The 26,857-nt window shown below is 54.6% G+C and overlaps 10 protein-coding genes across 10 annotated transcripts; 6 read left to right on the top strand and 4 right to left on the bottom strand.

Annotated features, from left to right (window-relative positions):
- Positions 1–971: 971 nt before the first annotated feature.
- Positions 972–2,896, bottom strand: G647_10144 (uncharacterized protein; the record flags this gene model as incomplete). The annotated part of the gene is made up of 2 exons (XM_008726136.1): positions 972–2,625; positions 2,682–2,896. 2 exons carry the CDS (start codon positions 2,894–2,896, stop codon positions 972–974), a joined length of 1,869 nt encoding a protein of 622 aa, XP_008724358.1.
- A 508-nt stretch (positions 2,897–3,404) lies between these two features.
- On the top strand, positions 3,405–4,127 carry G647_10143 (uncharacterized protein; the record flags this gene model as incomplete). The annotated part of the gene is made up of 1 exon (XM_008726135.1): positions 3,405–4,127. The coding sequence occupies one exon, from the start codon at positions 3,405–3,407 to the stop codon at positions 4,125–4,127; it is 723 nt and encodes a 240-aa protein (XP_008724357.1).
- A 1,479-nt stretch (positions 4,128–5,606) lies between these two features.
- Positions 5,607–6,089, top strand: G647_10142 (uncharacterized protein; the record flags this gene model as incomplete). The annotated part of the gene is made up of 1 exon (XM_008726134.1): positions 5,607–6,089. The coding sequence occupies one exon, from the start codon at positions 5,607–5,609 to the stop codon at positions 6,087–6,089; it is 483 nt and encodes a 160-aa protein (XP_008724356.1).
- Positions 6,090–7,661: 1,572 nt separating this feature from the next.
- G647_10141 (uncharacterized protein) lies at positions 7,662–8,554 on the top strand (the record flags this gene model as incomplete). Its single annotated transcript, XM_008726133.1, has 2 exons — positions 7,662–8,278; positions 8,392–8,554. The coding sequence occupies 2 exons, from the start codon at positions 7,662–7,664 to the stop codon at positions 8,552–8,554; spliced, it is 780 nt and encodes a 259-aa protein (XP_008724355.1).
- Positions 8,555–11,008: 2,454 nt separating this feature from the next.
- G647_10140 (uncharacterized protein) lies at positions 11,009–13,118 on the bottom strand (the record flags this gene model as incomplete). The annotated part of the gene is made up of 7 exons (XM_008726132.1): positions 11,009–11,398; positions 11,469–11,892; positions 11,952–12,028; positions 12,090–12,467; positions 12,520–12,558; positions 12,622–12,878; positions 12,953–13,118. 7 exons carry the CDS (start codon positions 13,116–13,118, stop codon positions 11,009–11,011), a joined length of 1,731 nt encoding a protein of 576 aa, XP_008724354.1.
- A 1,959-nt stretch (positions 13,119–15,077) lies between these two features.
- G647_10139 (uncharacterized protein) lies at positions 15,078–16,780 on the bottom strand (the record flags this gene model as incomplete). Its single annotated transcript, XM_008726131.1, has 2 exons — positions 15,078–16,255; positions 16,342–16,780. The coding sequence occupies 2 exons, from the start codon at positions 16,778–16,780 to the stop codon at positions 15,078–15,080; spliced, it is 1,617 nt and encodes a 538-aa protein (XP_008724353.1).
- Positions 16,781–17,265: 485 nt separating this feature from the next.
- On the top strand, positions 17,266–18,733 carry G647_10138 (uncharacterized protein; the record flags this gene model as incomplete). The annotated part of the gene is made up of 3 exons (XM_008726130.1): positions 17,266–17,287; positions 17,345–17,482; positions 17,556–18,733. 3 exons carry the CDS (start codon positions 17,266–17,268, stop codon positions 18,731–18,733), a joined length of 1,338 nt encoding a protein of 445 aa, XP_008724352.1.
- A 1,870-nt stretch (positions 18,734–20,603) lies between these two features.
- Positions 20,604–21,206, top strand: G647_10137 (uncharacterized protein; the record flags this gene model as incomplete). Its single annotated transcript, XM_008726129.1, has 1 exon — positions 20,604–21,206. One exon carries the CDS (start codon positions 20,604–20,606, stop codon positions 21,204–21,206), a length of 603 nt encoding a protein of 200 aa, XP_008724351.1.
- A 1,027-nt stretch (positions 21,207–22,233) lies between these two features.
- G647_10136 (uncharacterized protein) lies at positions 22,234–23,446 on the bottom strand (the record flags this gene model as incomplete). Its single annotated transcript, XM_008726128.1, has 3 exons — positions 22,234–22,597; positions 22,773–23,021; positions 23,136–23,446. The coding sequence occupies 3 exons, from the start codon at positions 23,444–23,446 to the stop codon at positions 22,234–22,236; spliced, it is 924 nt and encodes a 307-aa protein (XP_008724350.1).
- Positions 23,447–24,938: 1,492 nt separating this feature from the next.
- Positions 24,939–26,759, top strand: G647_10135 (uncharacterized protein; the record flags this gene model as incomplete). Its single annotated transcript, XM_008726127.1, has 1 exon — positions 24,939–26,759. The coding sequence occupies one exon, from the start codon at positions 24,939–24,941 to the stop codon at positions 26,757–26,759; it is 1,821 nt and encodes a 606-aa protein (XP_008724349.1).
- Positions 26,760–26,857: the final 98 nt, after the last annotated feature.

Below are 26,857 nucleotides of genomic sequence, written 5' to 3'. Positions count from 1 at the left end.
GCGCAAAAGAACTTGACCGAGGAGCCAGAGGTGAGTTGGTGAGAGAGAGAGAGGTTGGGGGCCCCGGGGCCGGAGGGGTGGGGGGGGGGGGGGGGGGAGAGAGAGGGAGGGAGAGAGGGAGCTGAATAAGTCTATATACTGGATATCGATGTGCAAAGCGAGGGAGTAAGAGGAGTGATACCATAAGAACTGGAGGAATGATCAAACATCCGATGAAGAGGAAGATAACGGCCAGGTGCGAAACCGTTAGGAGAGCGACACTAGACCTCCGGACGTCTAACGTACGTAGAGTGAGTATACTAAGCACATGTCAGCACGTGGGAATAATCTGGCTTGAGCCATGGAATGAGTGAGGACGAAAGGGGCGCCACACACCTGATCAGATCAACACAACTCAAGGTTGTGGATTTCAGATCGGAAGAGCTCGCACGCTGTACGATAGCCATCGTCTCCCATGCGATCACCACTTCGACGCCCATGCCACATTCTGAAGGCGCTTGAGGCACTGTAGGATGCCAGTCGAAATCGTCGCATGGACGCTATTCCCTTCGCTAAGGTTGTGGGACGGGCGGGAAGGGAAGAAATCGGAACATGGGGAATGTACTCCGTACAAGCACAGGCAATACACGACGACGGAGAGAGTCTCTGTCGCTTTGTTTCAAGGACGCCTCGACATATGCGGGTCGAGTGAGCTGGAACACCGAGGTAAACACCAAGGTCAAATAATTTGAAAGGTTGTTGTAGCATTCCCGTTGCCAGGTGATTGACATCTATGGTTGCATGCGCCATGCAGACCGACTTCCCAGCCATGTCAGTCTCGGTCCTATACTAGTAGGTACACTTGTTCTCAAGCAGCCCGAGGCAGATTGGTGTTGAAGAAATTACCCAAACTGTCCAAAAATGGAGTCCCTTGTCCGGGCGTCGTCGCATGACGGTAACGATGACGGCTGTCCAACACACATCCGTTGACTTCAAACATCGATATCGATATCAATGCCCAGATCCATCTGCGCAATGATTTCATCATCCAAAGCCGCTTTGCGAATGGTCGGAAGACCTCCTTTCTTCTTCTGCTGCTGCTGCGAGAGGACTGGCTTTAGAGCACCCGACGCGAGAGGTGTGGAGCTGCGAGGTGTGCCATTGGCGAGGGAGAGCGGGTTCGGCGATGCCGTGCGCGAAATGCTTGCCGCCGCAGCAAGTGTTGGCCCAAGCTTAGGTGTCCCTGCTCCATTGACGGGTGTCCCCGCGCGGGAGATGTCACTACCACCTTCGAACAAGTCGTCGATACCAGGAGCAAGCGTCTTCTTCGCCTTTCGTTGCCTCATCTCCGCAAGTTGCGCTTTCCTGACATTCTCGGCGTTTAATCTCTGATTTCGCCTATTCAGCTCCGCAAGCCTCTCTTGCTCCGGATTCACATAGGACGTTTCCTTCTTTTCCAAGCTTGTCCCGAAAGCCAGTTTCATAGGTACAATGGCTGCTAGCTGGTTCTCCAGCTCCTCGGCCAATTCGTCTCGTCCGTCAGCACGAGCTTCTGCAATTCGTTCTCTGAGGTCAGCCTTCTCTCCTGCACGGGTGATTTTCTCGGTCAAATCTGCCTGCGCTTTGATCCTCGCTGAGATGTCAGTGTCGGTAAATCTGTGGTTGATCAGGCGGTTAATCTGATCTAGTTTCGAATTGATGAATGCCTTGGTGGGCATCTTGAGGTCGTCGTTTGCCATGACAGAACGGTAACGGAGCCATTCGGCATCTGTGAATTTCTGCATAGAGCACTCGAGGAACGACCACTGTTTTTCGGCTTTGCCATGGGCAGCTATGATGTACATGTCAACAGGAAAGGGTCTGCCGTTAGAGCCGATCATGGCGTATGGCTTGCCGGTGGCGAAGCCTTTGATCAGGCAGAGACGGTATTCATTGACACCTGGAGTGCGGCCTGGACCGAGGCAAACGCGGGCGTAGCAGCCGGTGATGGTTTCCTTGAACCCTGGTGTGTAGCAGACCTGAGCAAAGTTGTCGCGACCGACACGAGCCCGTTGAATGTCTTGCAGTTCGGCAATAGGCTCGTCCTTCGGCGGGCTGGGTGATCTTCGCTTGTATCGGCGATCATCGTAGTCATTGTCGCTTTCGCCTTCTGCATCGGCATCGCTGAAGTTGTCTCTCGGTGATGCTAGTCTCCTTACGGTTTCGCCTCTCTTCCGCTGTTCGTCGCGCAGGTTCTTCTCTTCTCTTTGACGTTTGTACGCTTCAATGGCACTACTGGCCTCGCCGACACGGCCACCTCCGACTTTTGTACGCTGCCGAGTGCTCTTTCTTTGGGAGTCTTCAAGATCTGCTGCGCTGGCCTTGCGCTTATTCTTTGCAGCATTCTTAGCTTCCTCGCGAGCACGCTGCGCAACTAGCCGTCGGAGTGTGAGATCTTGTTCGTGACGCTCAACTTGTTCGCTTCGCTGGGCTAGGATCTCTTCTCGTTCAATTTCGGGCTTCGCTTCGATGCGGGCCTTGTCTGCCGCATCGTAGTAGAGCTTTTCGTAAGGGAAGATGGGTTTGTCGTCTGTGTCAGGGTCAAAGTCGGCCTCCGAATCAGATTGGGACATAGAGGCGGATTCGGAATGTTGTGAAAGCGAAGATCTGAATGCGCGGATCGGTCAGCTCGAGCAATCGTGCCGTGAGAGGAGGCACTGTACACTTCATCTTCGTCGTCAGAATACGTCTTGCGGCGCTTCGTTCTCTTGACTGTCTTAGCGACGCCCTTGCGAGCCTCGGTGGGAGGGGAATCTCGAGATTGCTTCTTGGAACGGGATGGTGAAGAAGATTTCTCTTTGGGAGATGATGGCATGGACTCCTCACCAGAGGAATCACCTCCGGCAAGGGCAAGAAGTTCAGCATCGAGGTCGGCCATGTTGATGAGGCAGTCTTGAAGCTAAGGGCGTGGTGAACTGCGCTTGAAGACAAGGCGGTTGTCGCCTGTACCGAGATTGTACGAAGAATGAAGGTAGAATGTTTCTTCAGAGCGAAGGTAACTGTCTCAGATTAGGATGCGGGCTGTCGTCGCGTCGGAGTTTTGGTTGTCGATGGTGGTCGGGCGAGAAGGGCGCTGGTCAACTAATCCTCCAGTTGTCCGCTTGAGCCAAGTCTAGTCTAGGTGAACGCCAAATGAGGACAAGTCAATGTATCAGATGGCCAAAGGGTTGTAAAATGATGTATATGTCAATCCTGGCAAAGACGAAGGTCGCCATGAAAATGGCGGCAGCTTGTTGACAGGAGAAAGAGAGTTGGGTGAGAGTCGTTGAAAATGTTCATGACTCAGCATCCGGCAGACCTTCTAGGTACATGACTCGTGCAAGACATCACCACTTCGTCGCATGATACCAGGCTGTGTAGTTGCTGCTGGTCAGCTTGGGGCAAAGATGATAGTTAGAACATCCGTTCGAGGTCTCTCTGGCCTAGCGAAGCATAGCAAGACGTTGCATACGTCTCCCATACAGATCCCTCTCCGTCATGCGTCAACGCACAATGCTCCCGCGGAAGCACCCTCAGAGACTACCCAGCCGAGAACACACCTATCGGAAGAGCAGAGGCAGTTCCTCGATCGTGCGCTCCGTGTAAATCAGGCTGGTGAACTAGCAGCGACCCTCATCTACACTGCCCAGACGCCGCCCCTAGTGACGGCACACCCGCACCTGCGCCCGCTCATGAAACACATGTATGACCAAGAAGCCGGCCATTTCAAAGTCTTCAACGAACTCCTTGCGAAGCACCGCATTCGCCCCACTGCAATGTATCCGGTCTGGCAGGCCGCCGCAACGGTGTTGGGGTGGACAACCGGTATGATGGGCAGGGAAGCGGCGATGGCATGCACAGAAGCCGTGGAAACCGAAATTGGGAACCATTACAATGGACAAGTGAGGGAATTGTTCAAGTGGATGACGGAACTCAAAGAGAAGGGCGAGGAGCTTGATCCAGAATTGAAAGTGTTGATTGACGAGATTAAGCGGATCCGGGATGAGGAGCTTGAACATCTAGACCATGCTGTTGAGAATGATGCGAAGGAAGCGCAGCCTTACCAGCCCTTGACAGACGTCATTCGATACGGATGTCGCGGAGCTATTTGGATAAGCGAGAGGATATGAAGGGATTCTGTCTACACCAGCGACGAATAGCTATTTCGGCGGAGGCCGGCCACTCGAATCGACGACCCGGTTGCAGAGACGTACCCCAAGACTCATGTTCCTATCAACACAGGACGCAAAATCACACCATATCAAGCTCTTTGTTGAGAATCAACTGGACCAAGAGCCAATCCCATTCCAGCACGGCCACGCGCAGGGTCATGGTTGTTGTTCTTGTTCTCAGACTCCGGCCGCTGATGTGTCTGTCACCACGAAACTCTCGCTCAGATGCTGTGCCCCTCGGTGTCGGTCGACACGTCATTCTCCTCTGCTCCTGTGGGTGCGTTTGTAGGCAGGGACATGGTGCGGAAGCGACCACTCGACGGTCCTAAGCCTCTCCTGCTCTCCATGTACTCCTTGCAAAACCGACATGGGTCCATCCTCCAGTCCTCCACCGACTTGGTGCCTTTACACGTCTCCTTGATTGGCATGAGCATTATGTACTCCAGCCCGGGTTTGCATCTCACCACGGCATACTCTGCATGTTGATCCCCTCCAAGGCAGCCGAAGTGAACAATCTTGATTGCGTAGCACATCGTCGCTACCTCAAACGACGATAAGAAAGTTGGGGTCCAGAAGCCTGAACGCAGGAATTGGCGCGGTTGATGGCGGATCTGAAGAGTCGATTGTAGGTTGTCGCAGCTTGTTTCGGTGGAGATAAGGGCTGCAGGTTGCCGTTTCCCAGACCGATGTCTTCCGTGACGGAATGTTTGTTGTTGACTATGTGGAATTGCCGGCATAAGGATGTGGAACTTGGATAACTATTGGGTTTGCTCCCTCAGTCCTTGATGTGATCTCGCAATCCTCGCTCGTTGAGGTGTTGATGTGTTGGCGCTACTCCAGGACTGAGAATACCATGAATAGACGTGGTCATATCCAAGAGAGGCGCAAGGCGCTGAAGAGAAGAGCCCGGGGTCTATGCTGAGTGGAGAGATGATTGTTTGTATCTGTGACAATTGTCAATCGCAGGTGACAAGCAACGTGTCACTTTGAAGAGTTGTGGGCGCACCGGATCTGCTGATTTCGACAAAACCCATCGTGTGCCGTGCTTCTTTCGCCCAGACAAAAGCGGTTGATGAAGCTACGCCTGCCTGGAGTCATCGGATGGAATAGAAGGTGCGGTTTTGGCAGCTTCGTTCTGCAGCGGCAGTGGGATGCACGAGAGATTCTTCCTTTTCACTCACCATTGCCAACTATGCTTTCACTTAACAAGACTGAACAAAATTATCCATTCACAACATCACAGCCAGATCGGCGCATTCATTCACGGCAGCAATCAGGCAAACCTCCATCTCGGACTCATTGCGAGTATATTTGCTCTTTCCTGCTCACAGAAGGTCATCCTCCTGTTCTACCTATCAACCGACCGGCAATTCTGCAATCTCATCACAGCTACGCGAACCCTATCCTCTACCGCTGTTCCCCCACGATCCCGCCAAAATGTGCTGGTTCAAACTCGACACCTGCCCTTACCCTCACCACGAGCCCATCCGCGCCTTGATCTTCATCCCCGGGAACGCCTCCAGGTGGAAACATTGCGACAAGCCTCAGCCTTGGGGTCGCCTGTCTTGTGGCAAACTCATCGTCCAACATAATGCCGCCCATTCGAGAGATTCTCACCCAGCACTCACAGCCGACTGTGAGTGGTGCACAGCTGTTCTGAAGTTGGCGGCCACCAAGTCCAAGGAGATACAGCAGCAGGCGCGTACAGACATCGCAGAGATGGAAGAGAAGTTCAACTCAGACGCTAAGCTGAAGGAGCTGCATAAGAAGATCCAAGCGTTGGAGACGGAGGTTATCGGCATGCGAAATCAGGCCTGGGAACTGAGACTTGCTGCTGATGCGAACGGCTGTAGCGGGGAGTGGGAAGAGATCAAGAGTGAACATGAAATCGGCCAAGGCGGTCATGCAGGTGCGCCTTGAGGCAGGACGACGATGGTTGGGTAACTGCTCGTGGAAGAATGGCGCAGCAAGGTCGACTCCCTAAGCGCCGCGTGGTTGTGCGACATTGGCATCTTACTATTCTTGAGATATGACTATCCATTGAAGCGGGTGTCCTGCCGGATTGCACCAGGACTGTATTTGCGTACACCTTTTCCACTGACTCGAGCACCTGCTCATGATTCCCGAGGTTCCGCCTTGCCCATGATACTGGCGACACAGTCCCGACGACGCTGATGACTCGGTGATCTTTGCGCGCAGGCAACTGTGGTTGGACCAAGTCTACCCTACTGGCACCAGCAATGTCATGAAAGCCGTCAACGTCGAGGTAGGTTTCCTCGAGGACCCCGTCAGAAGTGGGCTGTACCTGTTACATGCGGCTACCGCCAACCAGGTCGCCCGCCTTCTGACTCACCGTCAGCTGTCATACGGAATGCTGTGCTCAACAGGCACACTAGTCGGCGATGATAGCTCCTCACTATCGGCAAGAGGGAGCCTCATCAAGGAGCCAGAGGGAGAAGCCGTGCCTGATACCGACATGAACCACTAGATCCTGGTTAGCCTGGGCCCAGGACGCAGGTCACCGTGCCTTCTGTTGTTAAGTATCCCCGAAGCGCTTCCGTGGTTTCTTTTTTGCGATGCTGGGATCACGACTCTCACCGCCCCACTGCACCTCGTGTGGCGAATACCAGGGGAGAAGAAGCGGCGGACAGTACGAACGAAACCCGGAATATCAGCTTGAAAGTGTGTATAACGACCTGTGACTCGCAAGAGATGGCGGGCTGCCGTCGCTACCCTCACGTCCAGAAGGGCGTGGAACTTGATGCGCAATCGTGTGGCTGGCCCAGTTCGCGAGGCTGTCGCCCCTGAAGGTACTGGCCCCATGGGAAGTCACCGCTCGTTGACCTTCCTGTGTACGGGGTACTATAATTACATGCATCGCTTCCTGTACTGAACAGCCAGTAGAGGCGAGATAGCTAGTCCAGCAGCCCATGTGAGAATATATGCGGCTGTCATGTAGTGATTCAAGGGGAGGAATACTGGCTAACACGTTGCTGTGCCGCGACGCAATGCCATAACATACTCCGACTCGATTTGCGAGCGCCCAAGTTGACCAGGCTAATCAAGTGGCCCGGACGCCAACCAAGCCCGTGAGGTATGGAACTGAACCGACATGGCATGGTCTTGCGAAGGTTGTCGTAGTTCGTATCGAGCCATGAGGGTCGTGATCATACCCCACAATCCAGGATCTGCCGCGTCTGCATCCCCCACGTCTGCCGAAGACTCCACGAGATCGAACCGGAACGATTCCGCCTTCAACACCGGGCGATACTCCGTAGGTGCTCCGTGAACGGACCAGCATCAGCCGCCCTCGACTCAACGAACGCTTCCGATAATCAAAAAGGACTTGGAAGAAGTTTCACTTGATTCATCACTCACACTCAATAAGTCACTCTCCCACCACGACCTCGACCTTGCCGTCTCTTCAATCAGTCACCTCGCTCCAGGACGCAACATCATATCTAATCACCACCGGCACAGACAACGAACACCATGTCCGCCAAAGTCGCCCTCGTGACGGCCTCCTCAGCCGGCCTCGGCGCCGCCACAGTCAAAGCCCTGGCCCCTTACTTCCGCGTCGTCGTGAACTATCACTCCCGCGCCGAAAAGGCCGAACAAGTCATCCGCGAAGCGTCGGCCATTCCCTCTGCCTCTGCCTCTACCGCTGAGGGCGGGACACCTCGCTTCCACGCCATCAAAGCCGATGTCTCGAAGCGGAGCGAGATCGAGCGCCTCGTGGCCGAGACGGTCGCCACCATGGGCCGGCTGGACGTCGTGGTCAGCAACGCCGGCTGGACGCGGCTGACCAACTTCTTCGACCTGGACCAGCAGGTGAACGAGGCCGACTGGGACACGTGCTTCAACGTCAACGTCAAGTCGCATCTGTGGCTGCTCTACGCGGCGAAACCGCATCTCGAAAAGGCCGAACAGGCAGGAGGCGGCGCCTTCGTCACGGTCGCCAGTCTCGCGGGCGTGAGGCCCAGCGGGAGCTCGTTGCCTTATAGCGTGACCAAGGCGGCCGAAATCCATTTGACCAAAGGGCTGGCCTTGATCTGTGGGCCCAAGGTGCGCTGTAATAGTGTGAGTCCCGGGTTGATGATGACTGAGTGGTAAGTTGGTTGTTAGCCCTTTCCCCCCCTGCGTTGGTGCGTAAAGCAGCCTGTGTACGGAGTACAATATCCAGGGAAGCTAACGTCGGGCGCGCGCGCGCACACACACACAGGGGTAATCAATTCCCGGAATCAAAAGTCAAGGCTACGGTGGAAAAGTCGGCTCTCAAGGGCACGGCGACGGTGGAGGATGTGGCGGATCAGATCAAGACGTTGGTGCTGAGTAAGTCGATTACGGGGCAGAATATCGTGATAGATTGCGGGATCGCGGTATAGGTGGAGTCCGACGTGCATAAGGATGATGGAGTCGAAATATACGATTGACAATATGCGATACCGGTGCTCACTGTTCGCTGTTTACTGTTCACTCTCCACGCTCGGTGGTGCCGCACTCTTCAACCAGCTACGGGATGTGCGTTGGAGTACTCCGAATGTGATTGTGATATCGATGATGGCGGTCTGGTGACTGTGCCACACGATGAGCATGAATGAGGTTATCCGCTCGGGATGAGATCGTTCTTCGCTTGCCAGAATCGTAGGTGTAGTACTTCAAGAGTATACACCCGGGATGAGCACATCCGGGAAATCATGCGGGATACGATCCCAATGAGTCGATTCGGAAGGATTGGCGTCCAAGGCCATGCATGCATGCGTTGTTACTCCACTCTTCTCAGGGGCACTTTAGCCTCCCTTGATCACGGACGCACTCTCTGGTGAAAAGCACTCCTTAGGAGCAAGAGAAGATCCTTGCCCTATTTACGTTACCGTCCACCTCAGCCAACCCATTGTGCTGCCAAACTCACCTTAGGTCTTCGACACGCCGAACGACATGATCGTGATCAACGGTCTAGGCCTAGGCCATTCTCGGGTGGATCCGAGCTGATCGATCTCCCGCTGACTTCTTCCCTGGTGAGTCTCCAAGAAAGTCCGCGCTGGAAGAAATCAAGTCTAGAGTCGAACGGCGCTCTTGCGAATCTTGTACGTGAACTCGTTCAATGATCCCAGTTCCTGCATTCACTGCCGTCGTGTCGATAACGGTGCCGGTCCCGGTCCCCTCCCCGGAATTCGTCCATCTCCAGCAGTTAAGGCTGTCCTCCATTCTTCCCCGCTCCTAGTTGGCCATAGTCAGGCCTGATGAAAACGGCTCTGTGCGTGGAATGGAAGTGCGCGAACGACCGGCCAGTGCGTGCACCACCCGAGCTTCCAAGTGTTGTACAAGCCTTCGAAGAAACAGGACATCGGAATCCTGCGGCGGACATTTTCGGCCAGGATCCAGTTCTGCCAGGGCGTCGAGTTGCAAGGCGTGCTTTGAAAGGCGGGTGTCCATATACTGGAGCGCCCTCTCGCCGGAGGGCAAAACCTGAACGCAAAGACAGCCCGGTGCAGTGGTATGAGGGGCGTCGATCAAGACATAAGGAATCTAGGGGAGCACCGGAGATTGGAAGACGGTCGTTAATTCGGAAAATAGTACGGTCTTTAGATTACAGCTCGATTCAGATCCAGGTGCAGGAACCCAAGTGAAGGGGTCGTCGAGGGAGATCCTCTGGAGCTGTTGTTGTCGCTGGAGCCTGTAGCCGCTAGCCGCGAGGTTGAGATACGTACAAGAAATGACTCGAATCCATCCAGCATGTATCGAGGGTGTATACTTTATCGCCCGTTCAGCACAAGGTCTGGAATGCGACGCATGTCGTCGACAATACAACGTCCTGCTTCTAGATTCTGCGTCAGCGGAGTAGCAGTCGGTAGATGCCATGACTGAGGTGTAATGAGGACACAATATCTAGTCCAAGGACCGGGGGTGTCGTCTTCACGCCGCTTTCTCGAAGACCTGTACCTAGTTTTTGGTGTAAGCGTACATAATCTAGGCAAGTACTGAGTACACAAACTAGGTACAAGCCAAGTCAAGGGTAGAGTCGATGGTCTCGTACAAAGTACATAGTACGAAGTACTTTAGCAGTCTTTCTTTGTTGTTTACAGTTAAAGGTATCGCCCATAAAAGTACTTCGTACGTACTGTGTGACAGTGTACTCTGCAGTATCGTCCATAAATGCGGGGTCAATAGCGTTCGCTAACAAGTACCTAATCCATTTACATCCTAGCTTGCCATAGACGGGCACGGTGACGTCAGCCAAGCACAGCCCGTCCTGGCACCCAGTCACCCAGCCTGGTGCCCTGGATTCCACCCCCGGTGACCCCCTCGTGCTCAAAGGGATTTAGTTCATCCCTGCCCTTCCCTTTGCTTGCGGAATGATCCGATTGCGAGCATGAGATGGTGTTTCCCTTATGGATTACTCCGTACCGTGTGAGCGTGTTCACGGTCCCGCATAGTGGCTATACGAGGTACGAGTACTCATGGTGTGTACTGTGTAGAGCGGACCACAGCAGAGGCCCTGAAGTTTTATACATACCTTGGTTGATATATGTACGCGATGCATGGTCAGTAGGTGTGAGAGTGCGTCCCAGAATTCGTCGAAGCTCATAATTGCTCCGTACGACTACGAGGAGTACGAGGTAGGAAGTATAGACACACGTACCCCCGTCTGCGCTCTACACGGAGTATATCCGCAGTGACCAACACGCTCGCGCCTCAGTACTGGCTGTGTACACTATAGGGTACTCTGCGTTTCTCCGCTCTTTAATGCTATGCTAGCTGTATACCTCGTCCCCTTTTCTCTATCAGAGGCCTTAAGTGTCTCCAATAGATAGACATGAGTTGGGCCTAAGCTTCCGCTAGAAGATCATGCTGAACGCCTTCCTCCACCACGGCCAGGTCGCCACCCTGGCGCGGTACGCGTTGATGGTATCCCAATCGTGTTCCCTGCGTCCCGTGTCGAGGTCGATCTGGTCGACCCTCAAGAATCCCTGTCTCTTCCACAGATATCCAACCGCCCAGAAGAACAAGACGACGGGCAAGGCCAGGTATGCCTTGAAGAAGTCCTCGGCGCTCGCGAGATCCGAGGTGAAGGGAGGCGCGATGGCGACAAAGAACTGCGCCGCGAGCGCGATGAAGATGAGGAACAGACCGAGCCACGATCCGTACACACCGCCGATGGCTTGGAACGGGATTTCGTCAAGGGTGCGCCCGGCCGCGGCCCAGGCTGCGCGGAAACGGATGTGAGCCTATCGGATTTCGAGTTCGTCAGCATGGCTACCGCACTGGGGATAGATGGGGACTGTTTGAGGCACTCACAACACAGATGGAACCCCATGTGAACAGGGTGGCAAGACCAGATAGCGCGAGCAGCCAGTCAAACACGACGCTGCCCTCGCTGGCAAGCACAATGTAGGCGAGCGCACCGAATGCCAGGCATAAGGTGACGGATGGCAACGGTCGACCGGATCGATCAATGTATGTGAAGAGCTTGGGCGCGTAGCCTTGTTGGGCCAGCGAGGTCAATGTTCGGGATCCGCCGTACACGCAGGAGACGCCGATGGACACGACCGAGACGAGAATGACCACGTTCATGACACTGTCGTAGCCGATGAGGCCGGCATCGAGGGGAGCTAGCACGAATGGAGAGGTGCCGTCGGCGTACGGGTTGGCGGCGTTGAGGAGTCGCTCATCGGTGGAGGAGACCAAAAGACCCACAAAGGTGAGGCCGAGAATGTAGAAGCTAGCGATCGCCAGTCAGTACGCGCTGCCCGAGCGGGGGTTCTTTGAATAGAAGCTTACAGCGTGATACGCCAGAAGACCTGCTTGATGGCACCGGGAAGATTCTTGCTTGGGTTTTCGGACTCGGCGGCAGCCAACTGTGGATCTGTTAACCTTTTCGTCCGCTCAAAAAGAGAGCGTAACACGGGTGACACTCACTCCGACAAGCTCGGTGCCGGCAAACGCAAATGCGGCGGTGACGAACACGGAGCAGAAGCCACGGAATCCGTTCTGGAAGGCACCCGGATCGTACCACAGGCGTGCGCCCCAGTATTCATCGTATATGCCACTGGACGGACCACCGCCACAGATCAAGACAATCGCGACCACCATGAAGATGACGGTCATGACCAGCTTGAATGCCGAAGAAACGAATTCTTCCTCGGCGTAGCCCAGGGTGCCGAAGACGTTGATAAAGATGATGAAGACCCAGAATATGGTAATCCATACTGCCACCGATATGTCTCGATTCCAGTACTGTACCGTGAAAGAGCAGACGGTCAACTCGAGCGGCAGGACGATGACCCATTGGAACACCTGGACTATAATCAGACGACGCCCGATATCAATTGCGCAGGCCAGCACTTACATAGTTCCAGCCCATGGCGAAACCCCAGGAAGGATCAATCTGTCGCAGTTATCAGCACCGCGTTGTCGCTGTCGTCTAAAATGGTGATCCACCGCGACTTACAAAGCGAACCGAGTACGTGTAGAAGCCACCAGAGATCGGGTACATGACGGCGAGTTCGCCGAGAGCGTAGACGACGTTGAAGATCATCACGCCGGTGATGAGGAAGCAGATGAGCAGCGAGGCCGGACCACCACGAGTCAATGCACTTCCAGATCCGACGAAGAAACCAGCACCAATGGAACCTCCAATGGCGATCATGTTCAGATGTCGCGACTTCATCGAGCGGTCCAGCTCTTCAGTCCCGGTTCCCCAGTCACCTGCGAGGGCTGTTAGCGACGAGGGCCTGGTCCCAACGACAGTCTGCCAATCGTCTCTGGTGCGGATCACATACGTCTCCGGAAGCTCTTCGCATTCAAGCCATTCCGTGTCAGGAAATCGCTCTCGCGGAAGTTCGCTGGCACATCGCCATGTCCTGGTGAAGCGACGTGCACACCCTTTTCGGAGTCGTGGGGAGACTCCTGGGTAGCGGGATACCCCTTTGGCTCAACGGAAGCCATGTTTGTGGAGGAGAAGGACAAATCGATGAGGGAACGGCAGTGACGAACAAGGGCGACACGATGGTCGAGAAAGAACCTGGTCTGCAATCACGACAGACGCGACCCGTCAGACCCGGGGCAGAAATATAAACAAGGTCGAGCCATGAGAGGGACGTGACATCTGCGATCTTTAATAGCACCCGCCGTCATGTCGGTTAGTTAAGGCAAACTGATCGGCTCGAGCAGCTCCAGATTGCTATCTCTTGGTGTGTCGACTCGCCCAGGTCAATCTGGTCGGAGCTCCCACAAGCTCAAAGCAAGTGGGATCTGTGATGTAGCATGGCCACTGCTTGGCCATTGTGAAAGATAGTCCACCTTACCAGGAAGGGCAGGCATTGACCGCATGGGCAGGCCAAGAGGTTACTACCAAGAGATAAAAGACTGGGCGGGAGGCAATGGCCACGCTTTGAGCCGGCGATGGTGTGGAGGAGGAGCGGAGGGAGATAGGAAGATTAGCGAAAACAAGAGTGCTCGACGCGTTCTTCTCCTGTCGAAGGTCAGCGCCTATGCACGCCGAGGCTCGGCGGAATCAGCCAAGGCCGCCGTCCCCAGGCCATTCAAGCCCTCTGGAGGAGCTGGTTGCGAGAGCCGGCGGGGATGTGGCCAGCGAGAGCAATTCGACGACGTCCAATGAGCGCAGGCTTGAATCGGACTTTGTCCTGTCCATACACTCACCTCGGCTGGAATGGTATTCTTCTAGAAGACTTTGTCAAACCCTCCTCACACGACAGCGGCGATCCAGAGCATGGCATGACGTGTGCATCACGAACTGAACTGCTCGATCCGTGATGTTGTTGCCGAGTATTGGGAGCGTGTTGGGATCAGACCAACATGCCAGCGCCTGGCAGTACAGTTCCTGTCCAACTCCTTTATATCTCGGGGGTGTTGTACAGAGGAGCCGGCCGTGGGATCCTGATTCCTTAATCCTCCTCTTCGCCAGTGTCGCATCAGTATGTGGTCTCAGTTGTGCGCCCGACTCCGCCACTTCGCCCCCGAATGATCCGGCTGGAATCACTTTGAACGCAGTATCATCAATGCTCTCCACGCTCCAGTAAGGTGGGAGAACCAGTCGTTGCGGGGAAGACGAATCTCCTATCAGTTGATAATAGTGTGCGCTCTTGGAAAGCTTGAGGACGACAGACTTGCTGGAGATGTGTCAAGGTTTCGTATCCGCTGACGAGTGAGTTGAACTTAGGCGGCCTCCGACCGGGGGCCCCGGGGTTTACCTTTTGCAGGTACTGGTACGAGTAGACTTGGCTTCCGTACGGGCCCTTGCGCCTAAAACCCACCCCTAACGGCTAGCCTAGGTGACTGGGTAGCGGCGCCCAAACCCCAGGAAAGGAGAAGTTCCCACGCCTACCCCTCACGCCACCAGCCACTACGTTAGTTTAAGTGCAGCACCACAAGCACCTGACCGGGAAAACCAGTAGGTGACCAGTACTCCCCCTACTGTGGTAGCCCACAATCACCACCGTACGGGGCACCCTTCTGTAGTGCAGACACCGACGGCCTCACGATGGGGTTGAGAAGATATGTCACAGCACTACACCTGCAACACCAATACTGGCAGAGTCCACACGAACACGGTCGGAAAGGCATATCTATCAGGGGCAACAGTACTCATCATGCAAGAAGCCCATCGACGAGAGCACAGACAACACTGCCAATGTGCTATATTTCATCAATGGGTGAACGAGTGTGCCCGGTTAGTGCTGATACATACAAATTGCTTTTGAGATATTGCACCCATCAAAGTCGCGGACCACGTCTCCCAGAAGACCCGGTGTAACAAGTCGATGTTAGTGAGCGTAACCTCTCTGCTGTGTTTTGATACCAGTGCGAGAGCGACTGATTAGTGCATAGCCTGATCATTCTGGACACCTCTCCACATAATTTCCCCAGCAATCACTTCTTTCACAGTCAAGCCACATGAATCTCCCAGTGTGCAGGCACTCGGAAGACACCGTCCTGCTTCTGCGACTCGGCCTGGCCCAGCGGCAAGCCGTCAACCTTCCACTTCGCAGCACTCCACTCGACGTCCTTGAGCTTGAGGTCTTCTCCGTAGTGAGTGGCGATCTTCTGGGTCAAGCTCTCATACTCCTTGAGCGGCTTGGAGAAGCCACCGGCTCGTTGCAAGGCCAACTTGAGCAGCCTGAGATGTCGTCGGACCGTCTCAAGTTCCTCCTCCCGGTTGCGGAAAGCACGGACATGCTTGTGGTCTCCGTTGAGCCTCGCACCGGTCCTGTCAGCGCCATTGGTGGAGGCCGGAGAATGCGCCAAATCGAAGCTGGTGATGGTTTCGTAGTCATCATCATCATCACTGGCATCGGTGGCATTTGCATCAACCAACTGCTTGAGCGCTGTGAGGTGGATATCGGCGGCTTTCCGCAGGTAGAAGAGAGCGTTCTGCTCCGTCAGCTTTTTGCTGGCTGGCTCCTGTTTGGCTCCCTCAGCTAGGACATGATTGGCGTATCCAGTGTAAAGCTCGGCCAGCAAGTTCCAGTATGAGTAGAGCCGCGGGTTCTTTGAGCCATGGACGCGTTTGATGTTGTACACAATGTCTTCGCAGAGACGCATGGCTGATTTGTGGTTTCCAGCACTGAATTCTGCTTGCACTAGCCGCGATCCCAGGTCAATGATCGTACTTTGAGGCCAAGCACTCTGTCCTTCCCGGGATGTCCAAAGGGTATTCAGCAGCCAGGCAAGGCGGCCATAATCCCGATGGTCGCCAACGAGACTGATCAGCTCGTTCAATTCAGAGAGCTGGGCCCGGGCAATGTTGATGTTGTTGTTCTTGCAGATATCGAACACCTCGCCTAGGATCTGCCGGGACAATGCAAGCATCTCACCTTGGACCCGGGGGCTGCTGCTCTTGTACGCAAACTCGCCGCGACCTGCCGTCATGAGACACAGCTGGAAGCCAAGGCGGATCTCGGTTGGGTCATCGAGGCCTTCGTGAGCCATCAAGAACTTGAAGGTGCAAGTTGCAAGATCAAGCGCTTCTTGATCCTTGTTTTGCTTCAGCAAGAGACGAAGCTGGTCAACCGCAGCATAGCTAGCGGCAACGACAAAGGATTTGAAGTGCACATTGGGATGTTCTGCGAATGCGCGTCAGTGCATGCTGATTTGACGAACCAGTACATTTGAGGACGGAAAACGAGTCCATTTCTGCCGGGGGACTTACCTGCTGCGTATTTGGTGATCACATTGACAAACGCCTTGAGTGCACCACGTGTGACCGCCTTGGAGACTGCCAACTCGGTGGCAGCGAAGAAGTCGACGAGCTGGCCTTCGATGAAGGCAAAATCCTCAAAGCGGTTGTTGCGCACAAGGATGTGACGGAGGCGAGCCGCGTGCACAAACACTTGTTGCAGCTTGGCCTTTGCCTTGATCGACCGGAGGAAACGTTCGTAGAATAGGTGTTCCGCTGTCAACTCGGCGATGTTGTGAGCAATGCTCAGTGTATGGTCACTGCTGATATGGTATTCGAATGCCGCAATAAATGCAAAGCTGGATCGCCCAATGGCCGCGCCATGGAACGCGGAAGTCTTTGGAGCAGAATGGTAGATCGCTTGCCACTGAATGGTTTGTTGACAGCAACGCCATCTCCTGCAAGCCAACATCTAAACGTATCGTGACCAGGTCAATGTAGAGCTTGGTCGAATGTGACTGTACGGAGTACTGCGGAATGAACTGTGAAGTGTAGAGTGAGGTCGAGATGAAGCGAAAGTGAAAGTTGCGCGGGGTCGGTGGTGCGGGAGGACGCTCGCCTAATTAGGCGGTTATGTACTTGAACTGCAAGGCCTGGAGTGGCGGTAGCACCGCTTCACTTTGATCCCGCTTGTATCGGTCCGTCTGCTTTCATCGATAAGTTGAGGTTACCCTTTGACGAGTCCGGAGGTTCTGGGGAGACCCGGTACAGCCATGGAAAGTCCAACTTCAGCCTATTCACATCAATATTGCGCGTCGTCCACCCACCCAGACTCGCCACACCACCAACACAATGGTCGGAGAATGAAATATGCAAGTCAGGCCTGGTGAGGAAATATAGTGTTCACCAGAAATCATTCACGCCGTGCTGATAGGACGCTTCAACGACTAGCACCGAATGCAGAAGGCGCAAAATCCGAGTAAGTCATTACTACTCAGAGCAAGAGAATGCTTGTTGACGCTGTGATATAGTGCAGCGGCGAACTCCCTTGCCGAAACTGCTCATCGAGCAGAGGTCGCGTATGCGGATTCGCAACATCTCAACGACGCAGACGGCAGACGACGCAGAGTCAAACAGGTGACTCTGCAAAGTCAAAGCTGGAAGCCCTTACACGGTAAGCCATCTTGACGACTTGGAGACTCAGTACTCCGTATTGACGGCGCAATACAGCGCAAGGCGCGAGATAGTGCAGGCATTGAGAACCAACACACCGACATCGGCTCATCCACCTGGGCCAACAACCAACCTCTCAGAGGCAAACGAGCCCTCGCCATTCCCAAGTGCAGCCACGGGCACGCGTTCCTCGACGGGCAGCAATGCCACCTGCGACTTCGTTCCTTCCAGACTACAGCCAAACCAGAGCCTCGGCTTCCTGTTGAAATACTGTTTCGACGAACTAGAGATCTATTATCCCTGCATTGACCGTGCGGACTTTTACCAGCGCTTGTCCCTGTTCTTCAGCCGGTACTGCGCCTATCACGGCCGAACGACCTGGATTCGCAAGAGACCAGAGTATCTGTCCCTCGCGGCTCTTACTTGCACCATCCTGGCACTCGCCACATACCTAGGCGGTCGGTCAGCATCGGGTGAATTGCATGATGAGGAAGACTGCGCTATCACTGCCGCGGAATGGCATCTGGAGAGTCGCAAGCTCCTGGCAGAATATGCATGGAGTGACGAACCCTGCCTCGACGTGCTGCGGGTCCACATTCTCGAGGTCCTCTACTATACTATGCTGGAAAAGAGCCAAGCGATGTCGATGGCGAAGGCTGTTGCTGTGGAGCTGGCATTCGCATTGGATTTGAACAATGAGGGGTCATGGGGCCAGCTGACATACCGCCAGAGAGAATACCGCCGTATGCTCTGGTGGATGGTTTATATCATTGACCGACGAGTATCGATTAGGACTGGTCGACCGTACCTCATAAACGACACTGACTTCGTTGTGGAAGACTTCAGCTCAGAATCCCTGAGGTGCTACCTTTCACACCCTGTGTTCAATCTCGGATACATCGAACTAGACGCTGCTCTCGGTGTGTATCAGTGGCCGCGTCCGTCTGAGCCCACCGAGGACTGGTTCGCATACTTGCAATTCAACACTCGGTGGAGCAGGATAGCAACACGGGTCTGGGACAATTGCTGCAGCCTCGGGACCGCACGTGCTGTCGATGTGGAGGAGATCGGTGCACTCGACGCACTGCTGGTGAGCCTTGAGAGTTCATTAGCACCAACTCTCTTGTGGAAGCATATGTCTCTTCTGGACCTAACTCGAGCCGGCAAGACGGACCGCTATATTCGCCTAAGGCTGATTATTTTCGAGGTATACTTTCGTGACGACTCCACCCTACCAGCTCAAAAGTACTGACTTGCTCGCAGAGGATCAACATGCTTCGACTTTTCATACGTTCTTGTCCCCGCACAAGTATGGTGCCGCTGCAGGGGCAGAACGACAGCCATTCAACCGAGACAATTGCCTCCGACACGATCGACTCCGCCGTCGGCTATCTGAGTCTCAGGCAACAGGCACGTCCGTGGTGCACATACCTGACTCTACTTCTGATCGATGCCTCCTCACGGGTGGCACCGATCGTGAAGCGACAGGCTGCAAATCCAAGTATGGGGGCGTATAGAGTCATATTGTCACTTGCACATGCGCAAGACTGTCTCAGAGACCTTGCGAAGAGCAAGCTGAGCGTCACTCGGAAGGCTCTGGCGCGTCTGAATGAGATATCGGAAGATGTGAATGTCGCATACTCGCTGGCAACGAGTATTTCCGAGGAGATTGATACAGGTCAGGTTGCTATTGCTCGAAGTATCGACAAGCCAGTCCTCCCAGGTCTGCTCCCCATGGACGATTGGATGTTTGATGCGTCCAAGATATGGCACGCAGCTGAACTTGCCGACCTGCTCTCATCAGAGGCCTTTCCCCTGGATTTCGGCCCATAACAGCGGTGAGCAAAGTCGTGCCTATTCAAAACATGATGGAGCACAGTTAGGGTCCAGAAGCAACATGCTATTTGCAGTGCGGCGATCACAACTGCCAAAAGCAGAAATACTCCCTGTGCCGCAGTCTAATGAGCATTGCTGGGATGGGTGATCTGGCGACCAAAATGACTAATCACCCACCAGACAGTGGAAACAGGCTCCGATTCGCGCCCCTGTGCCCGGAGTATAGCCCTTTCAGTGGTTGTCGTGCGGCGAGCACAGGCAAGCTTATCTCCACTATCGATACGCCTGGGAGATCAATCTCATTTCGGCAATTATTCGCATTGGCCAGAGACGCAAATGCGACAGGGGGTTAGTGGCCTTGGCAATGCAACGAGCTTGAGACCAACGGAGGCCAGTGGATGTTCTCAATCCTAACCTTGCCCTTCTCGACTTCATCTCTTCTCGCGCTGTTTTGCTTCCAAACAATCCGGTGCTCTTGACCTCCCACTAGGGACTGCCTAGTGAGCACGAAATGCCTGCAACTCGAGGGCCTTTCGCCACGGGGATCGGTACCACCCTCCTGAGCAGAGATTGCCCTGCCGGTCCATACGGGCTGTGACTGGTTCGCGCACGATACTTTCAACGGCTATGACGGGATGCGTGGAACCACGTCGTTTCCGAACAAGCAATGAGCTGCCAGAGCTTAACTGAGCAGCTACGCTACCACTTTCGCGTTGGGAAATACGACTTCACAAGTCAAAATATACAACCCCCTGAAAGTCGCCCAATCACGTCATCTCTCCTGCTTCCCAGTGAGCAGCTGGATTGCTAGGAGACCGGCCCCCAGCAACCATATGGCGGTGGACCGGCGCGTAGCTAACTATAGCGCCCTTCAGTCTCGCCTCCAGCACTTGCTTCTCGAGGTAATTTAACAAGGGAAGTTGGAGTCGGCTAATCCTCTGCCTAGAGGCAACCAATCCCACTTTAGGACGAATTACCAGCAAACCTTGACTCACTAAGTCGAGCGCATCACAGCCACGAGAGAAATGAACAATGGGGACACGAGATCTTAGGCACCATTTGAGGGTGGATATCTGACCCCTATTGGATGCTATTGTTGACTCTGCCTCTGGGAGTCTGCCGAGTTGCGACATGCTATATATCAGAATGCCTCCTCGACACCCTCTCGATCTTCCTTTTCTCTCCTCCAAGCGCAATTCACTTCAGTCACTCTTTTCAAACGTTCCTCGTCGAACCAAAACCAACTTAAGTCACTCGTTCAGCAGAACCAACCCCCAACCTCAAAAATGAAGACTGTTCTCATTGCCGCTCTCGCCGCCTCGGCCTATGGCTCTGCCATCTCCTCCACCTGGGCTGACTGGGACCCGTCCAAGCTCAGCACCACCACAACCACCACCACCCCCGCGAAGGCCACCACCACCAGCACCTTCGACTGGGCTGACTGGGAGGCGTCCAAGACCAGCACCACCACGACCAGCAGCAAGCCCGTGAAGGCCGCCACCACCTCCTCGACCAGCTCCTTCGACTGGGCCGACTGGGAAGCCTCCAAGACCTCCACGTCCTCCAAGCCTGTCGACCCTGCCACCACCTCCAGCATCAACTGGGCCGACTGGGAGGCCTCCAAGTCGTCGACCAGCAGCACCCCTGTTGCCGCCGTCACCACCTCCACCAGCTACTACTGGGGTGACTGGACCTCGAGCTCCACCCCCGTGGCCGCTGTCTCCAAGACCAGCACTCCCGTCGCTGCCATCTCGGCCTCCAGCACCGGCTGGGGTGTTGCCGACTACACCGGCGCCCCCGTCGCTCCTGCCACCTACACCGGCGCTGCTGCTCTGCCCAAGGTCGAGCTCGGTGTCCTCGCCCTCATGGGTCTTGCCGCCGCTTTGTAAATGGTATCGTCTCCTGCGCTGATTTCACCTTACCGTCCATAGCCTGATGACCAAGTTCTGGGCGGGTTGGGGTTTGGGGCCCGGGGCGTTTATCATGACACGGAGATGGCTTCCATGACAATCTATTCCATCGAGCGGCGGGATGCCCCACCACCGATGCAATGTATTGAGTCTATTTCTCTTCGATAGTGATATATAGTTCATCAATGGACCTGGTTGAGCAATCTTCGCGCTTGTGTCAGCTAGGAGTTTTCCCAATAGCTACCAGCTACCTTGGCTTTTGGTCCTCTCACTTTGGAATCGCTTCGCTTTCTCTGTAAGGTGTTTCAGCTTATGCTCTGGTAGTACATTATGAACTGAGTCTCGCTGATTAGCCTCGTCCTGGTGCTATTCTCGTGACTGCGACTCTGTTGGAATGTGCGGAGTGGTGCGGTGTGAACACCCATTCTCATTTGCATGCTTGTGAATTGTGTTGTGATGTTCGCTCGGTGAGCATGACTCTGAGGACACGCGCAGGATGACGTTGAATTGTATAAAGTACTGTAGACAGTCAGAGTTTCCACACATGCTCATCACTGGACTTATTATTCTCCTTACTCTATACATTATATACGTTCTCCTTACTCTATACATTATATACGTTCTCCTTACTCTATACAATATACGCGCTAGGCCCAGTGTGCTCACGTGGCTCGGTACGGAGTACGGAGTACATACATGCATGCAGTAAGTACCTTAGTAGGCAACCACGTACAAAGAACAAAACTCCGTACGAGGAATTGCCAACACCACAAGCGCATCTGTTGCGAGGTACAGGAACATTCCGGTCATCATTTTCTGGATTCCCTCAGTCATTCACATTCCATATTCACTACACTGTGCCACACCTTCGCCCTTAGCCATTCTGCAGCCTGCATACCTTACCCCATAGTATCCGACTGTAAACCTACGTACCGCTTACCTCTTCCTCGTACTGCACCGCATACCATGTACTCACTCACCTCTTTCCGTTCGTACTCCGTAAGTCTCACTCCAAACTCTGATCCTCCCAGAACACAAGACACCGAATCTCGACGCTATGTCTCGGCGCGCCATAGTCCTCCTCGCACTGGAACGACGTATGCGGCACCCTTCTCGCGCGGCCATCTTTCTTCGAGTCGAAAATCTTGAGCAGAAGAGCCTCGTCGGGCGTCATGCCGCTCTTGTAATACCACCTGTGCGCCGGGTTGGCTTTGACGGCCCATGTTTCGAACGCGCGTCCTAGGCTGACGGTCCCGTACGTGTCGTTCTGCGGCGCGGGGAGCTTCGCGGTCAAGCCCTCGAGGTCGGATTCGTCGACCGTGCGGGCATCGCATACCGTGAGCGCATCTCGCGTTACGGGATGGTGGATGCTGTGTAGGGGGGAAGAAGTCAGTTGACTGGCTGGCTGGCGAGCTAGCTACTGTAGCTGATGGGCCTGATGGGCTGGTTGGTGTACAGTAGCATAGCATAGTACGCAGTACTTTGGTACACAACCATACGATGGGATCGGTGGACGGGCAAGCAGGCACGCAGGTAACGACTTACGGACGCCACACGTTGATGATGGCCCACCTCGTGTTGGCGGTCAGTCTCGCGCGCTCGGCCTCGTCGGTGAGGTTGTCGTTGAGGATCTGCATGGCGCCGGCGTACGAGTGGTCGACGTGCGCGAACCGCGCGGGCACTTTCGTGTGCACGATTTCGTCGTCTTTCTTGCCTTCCCATGCTGCTTGGGCGTCTTCCCACCTTTCCGAGCGGACTAGGTGGGAGAAGGGCCGGACATGGGTCGCTGCTGTGCTGATGGGACGTAAGTACTAGGTCGCGTCGTATCCATTGCACTTGTGTGTAGGGGCTAGGCGATGACGGGCACGTCCGCTGTGCGGGCGCTTGGACTTGACTTTGTATACTTACACATCCTTCAACAGCTCGCTCACTTCCGGGTAGAGACGGTCCTTGATGCCTTCGTCGTCTGCGAAGTCTTTCTCCTTGCTCTCGTGCTGCACGAACGCGAAGCCTTGCTTGTCGAGAGTGAATTCCTTCTCACGTCCTCTGACGTCTGTGATTTGCGCGGGTTGTTCGTCGTGTTTTCTGCGATATACCCCTGCTGTCCCGGCATAGAACGCTTTGTATCCTGCGGGTGACGGGTCGAGCCAGTAGCGCAGTGTGGTTGAGACGACGTGGGCAGATGTCCCGTCCACGAAGATGGAATCTTTGATAGCCATAGCCGCGAAGTCGGGGTGGTCTAGGCTGTATCCAAGCAGACCGACTTTTCAGAGACAGGCAATCCTGAATGAACAATCCCGTAGGCATTTCCTGAGGTGCAGTCCCGCAGTTATATATCCAGCTGTGTCTCTCCATGTTATTAATCCTGCCGCCTGCTGCATAGAGCGACGTAAGCACGGAGTTCAGGCGCTTCCAACGAGGGTTATGGGAAACAATGGCCCCAAGAAAGCTGAAACGGAAGGCGTCCTGGACCTACCTCTTTGGTCGCTGCACCCTATTGTGCTGCAACTGCGGGTGAGAGGTGGTACTGTCAGCTTCAGAGACGTATCCCAGATACCCATGAGACGAGGCCACATTCGTACTCCATGCTGGGCTGCTCGAGCAAGAAATGACCTATTGCGCTGATCATCCGGCCATCAAGAGCTGGCCTCGAGGAGCCGAATGGAGAGCTCGGCGCCGTTGACCAGTAGGAGAAGGCGGTTCTTGTCCACTGGGTCCAGTACCAGGGGGCATCGCATAAGAGGCGAAGTGCTCTCGATCGACGCTGTATGGCTGAATGAGATTGTCGGCCGACATCCACCGCGACCTGTGTCCTGTCATATATCTCTCTTGAGTAATCTGGGTGAGCGCCATCCCCAGGCGCACCGCTAGACGAACAGAGTAGAGTGGAGTGAGGGAATTGGTAGTCAAATGAGAATCCCTTTTCTAGCCTGAAAACCCACCGCTCGACAGCGTTTCGAGATAGATGCACAATCTCATAGTGAGTGACCAGTGAGTGAAGAGTGGAAGAGTCAAGCATCGGCAACGAAAGTCGCAAATGACAGAATGACACGGCAACTGTCGACAAAGAAGCATCGTCTGACAAGCTGTAATGGCCGGATCCTGGATCCCCGTATCACCCACGCTTCACTCATGCACTTTGAAAGGAAGCCCATGGCATACCCACGACATGCGCACCTTTTCATGATAGGAAGGTACGTTACGAGTGTGGAATGCAGGTCAGGCTTAAAAGGAGCTTACCTCGTACGAGTACTGTAAGCTCAGTCCAACCCCTCCAGATGAACCCGATCTGAGTGGCAAGTGAGGTCAGAGTGAAACTGGCTCACGTGGCTTCCATGGGCCCCGACGTCGCTCAGTCGGTAGCGGCACTTTGCGGTTTAGGCGCCGCGCCGCCGCCGATTCTTTCCACGTTCAGACGAGTTGGAGATCAAGGATGCGGCATTGCCACCGGCTTCGCCTCTCTGGCGTGCAGTATCAGTACTGTATTCTGTTGGGCGGTCAGAGCGGTTGTGGTTATGGTTACATCAACAAATCTACAGCCGATGTCTTTCCCAAGGCGTTGTGTATCTCGTGTTGACAGATGCTCTGACCACCGACACCATACATAGTGTACCTCCATCTGGCAATCACAGCCGGCGAGCCATTCGAGGCTGACGCTGTGTAACAGTCTCGAATTCGTGATCTCCAGTCCTGTCACACATGGGAAAAATTATGGGGAGTCACAACCACAACGGTCGGCGGAGATCGTCGACCCAACAACGACCGGGAGACGAGGACGGCACAGCACCGCTTTTGCTCAGTCGCACGAGGTCATTAGAGGACATCAGTGTGGCCGAAAGCGTCGCTGTGCAAGAGATTGCGGCTGAAGGTGATGACAGACCAGATGCACCAGCGGGCCGTTGGCCTCGTTCAGTGCCGTATCTCTTACTGCTCTGTGCCTTCCTGACCAGCTTGAGCTTCGGTGTCACACAAGTGCCGCTACTTTACGTCTTCAGGCTGATGACTTGCGACGCATACTACAAAGACCATCCTTCCCGTGTGCTGGAAGATGCACACCATTCCCAACCAGGGACGACAATGTCAATGCTTTTCCACGCGCTCGTGGCGTCATCTCCGGTATCAGGTCTCGAGGCTTCAGGTACGCCCGACCGCTGTTCGATACGTCCGATCGAAAGCTCGACCGCCATGTCCGTGTCTCTCCTCGGCGCAAGCACCACCGTCTTTGGCACGGCGAACCTCTTCCTGACTGGCAGTCTGATCAAACGCATTGGGGTGAAGCCAACGTTGATGACGCAGATTCTGTTCCCGGCCGTAAGGCTTGTGGTTCAGAATGTGGGCGTCGAGGTTTGGGGCAGCACGGGCATCATCATCATTCAGCTCTCGCAGATCTTCACTGTTATTGGCGGTCCGAGCGGCTACTTGCTTGCACTCAACACCTTCATCACCGAGGTTGTCGACTACGAGGAGCGCACGGCAGCTCTAGGAAGACTCAGTGGCAGCATGTTCTTTGGATCTGCTGTAGGCTTTCTCTTGGGCGGTGTCGCCGGTGAGAGCTTCGGAATCAAGGCTCCCTTCCGCTTGACACTCGTGCTATTCCTACTGGTGTGTGTCTACGTCTTCGTCTTCTTGCCGCATATTCCACCGGCCGAGAGAATCGAGGATGGTGCAGACTCAATGAAGACAAAGAAGAGCACGTCGGCCATGGGCAAATTCTTTGGTCCATTGACTGTATTTGCTCCGCGCAAATTCATCACGAAAGACGGTGTCGTCAGGAGAGAATATGGTGCCTTTTTACTTGCATGGGGAGTGTATCTCGGCATCTTGGCCACGGGATACCTGGTGACCTTGCTACAGCTCTATGCGACGAACGTCTTCGACTTCGGGACCAAGCAGAATGGCGCATTGATTTTCATGTACTCCATGCTGAGGGGCGTCTTTTTGACTTTTGCATTCCCCAAGCTGATCGCCTTCGGAAGGAGGGTAACCAGCAACCGAAAGAAGCGCCAGGAGGTCGCAACGCCGCCAGAACGCGAACCCCTACTCTCGGGGTCTCAGAACGGCTCCACCAGCAACGACAGAGACGAGGGACCCCCACAGGAGCGGACGTTTGCCTTCGATCTCACCTACACGAAATTCTCGCTCATTGCCGACGGTCTCCTGACTCTGCTCTGCTCGTTCGTCCGTGAAGGCTGGCAGATGTATGTTGTCGCTGCGGTTCTGCCCTTTGCGGCCGGCACTGGTTCAGCGGCAAAAGGAACTGTTCTCCAGATGGTCGGCAGCTCCGCAACTAGCAGTGAGAGGACAGACGCCTTGGCAGGAGTGTCTCTGGTCGAGAACATCGCGCGACTTTCTACAACGTCTATCTTTGGCCTCATCTTTGCAGCATTTGCGAGCATTGGCAGGACAGAGCTCGTTTTTGTTTGCAACGCCGCCGTCGCCTTGATAGGCTTTGTGGTTTTGCTGTTTGCTCGATTTCCACCAGAAGGCAGTCGTCGACTTGATCAGAAGGACGTATCTACCCCGGCATCTTAAATATCCCGTCTGCCCACGCTTCAGAAAGGTGCACTCGGGCTGCAAGAATGCTTCTCGACCAAGGGCTCCTCCGTTCTACTTTAAAGGGCCCCGTCGAA

This window comes from Cladophialophora carrionii (assembly GCF_000365165.1).
Source record: "Cladophialophora carrionii CBS 160.54 unplaced genomic scaffold supercont1.12, whole genome shotgun sequence".
In the NCBI taxonomy this organism is placed as follows: Eukaryota; Fungi; Ascomycota; class Eurotiomycetes; order Chaetothyriales; family Herpotrichiellaceae; genus Cladophialophora; species Cladophialophora carrionii.
This window is presented reverse-complemented; position numbering and strand designations above follow the sequence as displayed.